General features: G+C 52.2%; 1 protein-coding gene across 1 annotated transcript; it reads left to right on the top strand.

Moving 5' to 3' along the window:
* Positions 1-228: 228 nt before the first annotated feature.
* HOXA13 (homeobox A13) lies at positions 229-1759 on the top strand. The gene is made up of 2 exons (XM_066568797.1): positions 229-895; positions 1515-1759. The coding sequence occupies exons 1-2, from the start codon at positions 229-231 to the stop codon at positions 1757-1759; spliced, it is 912 nt and encodes a 303-aa protein (XP_066424894.1).
* The last annotated feature ends 4875 nt before the right edge of the window (positions 1760-6634 follow it).

Genomic DNA, 6634 nt, shown 5'->3' with positions numbered 1-6634 from the left:
CGGGACCCAGCCCCGCGCGCTGATTGCGTTATTTAATTATCTCCACTTTATTCCCTCAGATGTTTATCAGCTGCTTTGCATATCACGTGGGGGCGGGCGGGCCAATGAGGGCCGGCCTGGCGCGACGCTGGCGCGTCAGCCCTGGTCAAGTCCCGGAGATTGAGTATCTCTTTTTTCAGTCTTTGGGGCTTTTAAAAAAGAGCCACTAGTCTCAATGCGGAGCGGGCTATGACAGCCTCCGTGCTCCTCCACCCCCGCTGGATCGAGCCCGTCATGTTCCTCTACGACAACAGCCTGGATGAGATCAATAAGAACATGGACGGGTTTCACGCCGGCAGCAACTTCGCGGCGGCGGCCAACCCCTGCCGCAACCTGATGGCTCACCCCGCGCCCCTGGCCGCCCCCAGCGCCGCCGCCTACACCTCCAGCGAGGCCCCCGCCGCCGGCATGGCCGAGCCCACTGTCAAGCAGTGCAGCCCCTGCTCCGCCGCCGTGCAGAGCTCCTCCGGCGCCGCGCTGCCCTACGGCTACTTCGGCAGCGGCTACTACCCCTGTCGCATGACCCACCACAACGCCATCAAGTCCTGCGCCCAGCCCGCCTCCAGCTTCGCCGACAAGTACATGGACACCTCGGTCTCCGGCGAGGAGTTCACGTCGCGGGCCAAGGAGTTCGCCTTCTACCAGGGCTACGCCGCCGGGCCCTACCAGCCGGTGCCCGGCTATCTGGATATGCCCGTAGTGCCCGCCATCGGCGGCCCCGGCGAGCCGCGCCACGACCCCCTTCTCCCCATGGACAGCTACCAGCCTTGGGCCATCACGAACGGGTGGAACGGGCAAGTGTACTGCCCCAAGGAGCAGAGCCAGCCGCCTCACCTCTGGAAATCCACTCTCCCGGGTAATACACCTGCATGGCTCCCCCTGTCTCTTCTTTTCATCCTGCCCCGCTCGCCTCTCCCGGGTGTCCCGCCGGCAGGGCTCCGTGATAACCCGCCCCGGGCCGACCCTTCACCGTCCCGCCCGCCGTCCTCGGTCCCATCCCGCCCCGGTCCACACACGCCCCAGGACCGCTGGAACGGCACCGGTGCCGCCCCCTGCCCCCCGCCGGCGCACGGCGCATCCCGCCTCGCCTGGCCGGCCCCGGCGCCGGCCCCGGGAGAGGAAACAGCTGAAAAGGGCCGCGGGAAGGTCTGTGCTATTATTTTCCATAGACCACGAAGTACGCGAGCTGTGTAAATCTCTGTAGCCCCTCTCGATCCTTTCCAGAGTCCCTGGCCGAGCTCTATGGGGTTTGTTATTATTTGTCTGTCTGACAGAAATGAGCCTTTCCCTGCCTAAAAGCTGCCTGCGGCGGCCAGGAGAGAGGAGTCCCCAATGCTGAGCCGGGCTTTAGTAGCTAAATCGGAGCGGGGCAGGCGGAGGAGTGTGCTCTAACCCTAGTCCTTGTATCTCTTGAAGATGTCCTAGCCGGTTCGAGCGATTTTCTAACTCTTCCCTGCACGCTTTTTCTGTTCCAGACGTCGTTTCTCATCCCTCGGATGCGAACTCGTACAGACGTGGAAGAAAGAAACGAGTGCCTTACACAAAGGTCCAGTTAAAAGAACTCGAAAGGGAATATGCTACAAATAAATTCATAACCAAAGACAAGAGGAGGAGGATATCGGCGACTACAAATCTATCAGAAAGACAGGTCACAATCTGGTTCCAAAACAGAAGGGTCAAAGAGAAAAAAGTGATCAACAAATTGAAGACTACCAGTTAATGGATTAAAAATGGAGAAGCAGCAATTCAAGAGTTTCAGAACTTTTTTTTTTGTGTGTGTGTTCAGATTAAAGTAATTATTAATAATAATTAAACAGAGAAAAGACAATGAACCTCTTCTTTCAGAACAAGAGATCTGTATCTTTGGAATTATAGCCTTTCTTTCTCATTTTTTTCTTTTTTTTCTTTTTTTTTTTTTTTAATATTGCTGTAGCAAAATGGTGAAAACTGACAGTTCTCCTGAAATCCCAAACAGCCAGCCAGTATCACTGACAGACTGTACATCCCACAAGGCCAGCTCCGAGAGTTACACTTTCAATTAGACACGATTTTCTGAGAAACTTGTAAATACTTCTAGGACCCTGCTATTTGAAAGAAGACCCTTCGTGGCCACGATGCGAGAGCTGGTTAACGTGAGGAGGTCGATGTGGACACATGATCTGGTTTTCTTCCATTGCAATCCAAACTGTATGTTGAATGACTGCTCAGGTAAACCATAGTGAAACAATTACAATTACTGTATGTTTTTAAGCAATGCATTTTTTGTCAAAAAGTAATAATAAACCTCGAAGGTACTGAATAAGGATTTCAGAGACATCAGTAATGAAGGAAGTTCTGTGGAGGATCTGTCTTGATAGTAAATCTAAACATCACAATATAGTGAGGATAGAAAGGAAAATATTTGCTTGGAGATGTCTTTTGGTTTTATTTTTTGTTTTCCACAGATGAATTCTTGACATCTAAACTGGGGGTTTTTGTCTGTTTGGGGGTTTTAATTTTATTTTTTTTTTCTCCTGCAGACCATACAATAGATACATTTTAAAGGACTCTGCCTATTTTAAACCAGAAATAATCTTCAATAATTAATATTCTAAGTCCCCGGAAATTTTTAATATTTGAATATTGGCATTTCTTTACAGTAGAAAAAAAAATGGCCTGGGAAAAAATACCCAAGAACTTCGAACTGAAATACATTTTTTCCCAGAAATATTTTGATTTATGTAATCTATATTTGATCTATAAGTAATTAGTTGTTTCTCCTTGTTTATTGTCTGTTATGAGGCCGCAGTAGAATGTTTAGGGATTCTTTTTACAGCACCTTTTAATCCAATCAGTTATTTCAACCAGCACATTATTTTGTTTTTATTCACTATAAGAAGCTATCTTGTAAATAAAAAAAAATCAGCGCACTGTGAAAATGTACTTATGCACCCTTTTTTTTATATATTTCTACTGAAAAAAATGAAAACCCATGACGTGTAGAAGTATAGTAGTATTAATACTGTTAATAAAATAGTCACTGTAATAAAACCTGAAAGAAACACTCTTTATTTTTTCCATTCCTACACACACTTAATAGAAAAAAAAGAACGTATCTGTCTTATAATTGTAATACTGTTGTCTTTCAGTATGTATCTCGTGTATAGATGGTGGATTTTGTTTTATTTTTCTTGGCGGTGTTTATCTGCGGGCAGGCACGCCTGATAACCAGCGTTCCTAAACTATAAATGTTTCGGTAATGTTAAACAGTGGTTTTGCAGCCGCGCTGGGGGACGGGGGGCGGAAGACCAGGATGATACGAGCGCAGCGCTGCAGCCCTCGCCGGGAAATGGAGGCCGGCGGCCGACCCCTGGGATGGGGGCGCGCTGCCCGGCCTGCCGATGCTTCCTCGGGGCAGTGAGGGGGCTGCGTGGCGATGACAGGATGGGGAAGGCCCGAAACCTTGACCTTGAGGGGAAAAAAGCCGATTTGTGACCTTGACTTTTGACAGCTCCCGGCGCCGGCGGCATCCGCGGGCCGACAGCGCCACCTCGTGGCCAGCGCGGGGCGGCGTCCGCACCTGGCCGCGCCCGCGCAGCATCCCGCGCCGGGAGCGCCGCTCCGCCCGCAGCGCCGTGAAAAATGTCCGTGTAAAATGCCTCTGGACGTGCGAGGCAGAGCGCGGAGCAGGCTGTGCCTCGCGTGCTCCCTCTGTCTCTGGCGGTGGCAGGGCAGCGGCGGCGCTGAGCCGGGCTGACACGGCGCCCAGCCGGTGCCCGGCCGAGGGATGCCTGCTGCCGTGCGAGGAGCCGCAGGCCGGCCGGCCGGGGTCGTGAGTGGAGGGAGACTTGGTCGGGCGCAAAGAGAAGTTTGCCTTAGCCGCCTGTCTCCTGCGGTGGTCTGTAGCTCTAATTAGAGCTATTGGGGAACCTTTACGGTACATTTAGAGGGTATCATATACCGCGCTCGCTGTGCGCTTCTAGCCTTACATTTCTGAAATTCAAAAGGACCCACCTCTGCAGGGATCAGCGCAGAGCGATTTCCGTCCCTCAGATCTGACTGTAAGGCATTTGTGCGATGGCTGACATGAAAACTACCTGCAGGAGCGGGATTTATTTTCCAGGAGGCTTTCGTGTCGGGGGCTTTGCCCAACATTCGGGATTTTAGCCTTCCCGCCGTGTGCGGCCGCGCAGGGGCTGTGAACCGCTGTGGTTTCTCGGGCTGCGAAGCCCTGTGGTTTCTCAGGCCGCGGGAAACCCGCGGCCGCGGAGCGTGGGAATTTTGGATGCATCCCTTCTGAGGCCAGTCAGGGAATTTCTGAGCGAGAAATCCCATCCTGCTGCGAAAATAGCCTAGGAGTGTCACATTATTGGCAGGCGGTTCCCAGAGCACGCAGTTCGGTTGTGCTTTGGGGTGACAGGGTGTCGGCCCCCTGTGACAAGCACCCGGCCTTCCAGTGGCCTGCGACACCGTGCGAGGGACCACGGGTAGAGATCCACGGGCACAGCCACATCCGTCCATGGCGGGCAGGGCCTTGGGCTGCCCACGGGCGTGGGGAACCATGGGGAAATAGTCTCCAGGGCCTCCGTGGTAGCCCCGCGGCCTGGGATTTTCAGCGGAGATGGAGCAGGCAGAAAACTCCGCGCTGGAGCTGTTGTAGCTGCGGGAAGCCCTGGTACCCTGCTCGAAGGTCCGGGCTGTGGGCTGGCGCCGGGGACCTGTCTCCCAGCGGCTGTACCTGCTGCCCACGGGCTGTCTGCCGCGGCTGCAGGCACCGGACAGCCGCCTTTCCACCCTCTACTTGCGACGTTTTCTGCTGAAGGAGAGAAATTGCCTGCAGAAGGCCACTAGTGAATTACACTTGTTCTTCCTCCGAGTGAATAATTTTGTTTATCTCGTTATATTTCCTAACCTGTGTAATTTCGCAGCCTGTGTAATTATTGCATGAGACGCCGCAAATTATATTTACTTCAGGTCGGAGTTGGAGGTGATACAGAGGACTGAATCCTGCTTACCTTAGTCAGGATCTTCTATTTTCAGACCTTGCCCCGGAGAGATACAATTCAGGGACGCCTTGAAAGTAGCCCACAATGAGAACATGGCCGACATGAGTATAATTGCAGTTTTTGGTTTTTTGTTTGTTTGTGGGATATATTTTTTAAATTTTGGTGTTTGGGGGGGGGTGTTTTGTTTTTGTTTTTTAAGGTAACTTTTAATCGGAGCTAGAGTTTAAAGATTATGTTTTCGCACTGAACTACCTACCGTTCAAATTTGCTAAGCGTTTCAAGACTGATTGTGGATTAGCGAATTTAAATTCCCACTACTGTTCAAATAGCTCAACCGCGTATATATTTCACAGGGTAAAAAGGGGAGCGTTTGACTCGCGATCGCTGGCGGGAGTAAGGTAACATTTTGGATCCGACCCCTGCTACCATGTAAGTCAGCATCGAGGCTCGAGGCTCTCGTAGGCTTTAGCAGGACGAGCAGGTCATGTTTCCCGGCCCCGCAGCGGAGAGTCCCCGTCAGGGAAGCAGGACCCCAGGCCAGCGACGGAGCCCTCCCCACCCCACCGGGGTGTCTCCCCCAAAGCCCGGGCGTGCGGCGGCCGCGGCGGAGGCTTCGCGCCCGGTCCCGCGGGGAGGCCGCTCCGAGCCGAGCCGCTGCCTCCTCCTCGGGCCCGGCTCGAGGCGCCTCTGGAGAAATATCCCACTGTGCGAGTGGCCGGATCAGGTGAGCAAAGACCTGAGAAAGCTCCGTGCCTCCCTCTCCAGGGCATCGAAAAGAGGGGAGCGGAGGTGGCCGTGGGAGCGCTCCGCGGCCATGCGGCGGCTCAGGGCACCAAGGCGGTGGTGTCTGCGGTTTCCGAGTCACGAAAGATTCGCCCTCCGCGGGCCTTGCGTGCACTCCTGCCCTCGCTTCCGTCGTCCCGCGTGTCCGCCTACCCACGGCTGCACCCACGCAGCCCCCCGCGCCTCCATCCCTCCATCTCCCTCCGTCCCTTAGCCGGGTAGATGCGGCCTCGGAGCGCGGGGGAGAGCGGGCATGTAGGTGTGTGTGTGTTCGTGTTATTTATTACCTTCATTTACCGTCCAAAAGCTGTTGGCACATACATTTTCAAGTACAAATTGCTGTTGTACTACATATTCCCCTCACACCAATCTGCCGCCAGAGTCCTAAAACACATCCCTAATACGTTTTACAAGTGAATATTATCACCAACGAAAATAATTAAGCAACGTGATACATTAATTCACGACCTCCGTCCTTGCACACGATTCGAAGATAATTATTATTTATATTCCCCGCGTTACGGAGAGTGTTTTAAAATGGTGGTAGGGAACTCACTGTGACTGGATTGCTGTGTAGAGTTACGGGTGCAAGGAGTTTTATGTGCAAACGTTAAGAAAATATGCCGGAAGAAGGATTTGGAAGGAAAAGGAACACAAAATTGAAAAACAAAATGTATGTAAACATAGTACAGTCTTTTATTTTCTCATCTTCCCTTGAGTCAAGAATGTTAGGTATAATATTTTAGCAAATGTGGAGAGAGATTCAAGGGACAGAGGATGGAAGCTATTGCTATTACTGTATATTTAGTGTATTTATCAGAGCACTA

Source organism: Molothrus aeneus, chromosome 1 (genome assembly GCF_037042795.1).
Source record: "Molothrus aeneus isolate 106 chromosome 1, BPBGC_Maene_1.0, whole genome shotgun sequence".
NCBI classification, from domain to species: domain Eukaryota; kingdom Metazoa; phylum Chordata; class Aves; order Passeriformes; family Icteridae; genus Molothrus; species Molothrus aeneus.
Note: the sequence above shows the minus strand (reverse complement) of the source record. Positions and strands in the feature narration are given on the sequence as shown.

Bases quoted from the DNA above. Each gene is read 5' to 3' on its own strand.
- HOXA13 (XM_066568797.1), top strand. From the start codon at position 229: ATGACAGCCTCCGTGCTCCTCCACCCCCGCTGGATCGAGCCCGTCATG. The intron at 896-1,514 runs GTAATACACCTG...TTTCTGTTCCAG, and splicing joins CTGGAAATCCACTCTCCCGG to ACGTCGTTTCTCATCCCTCG.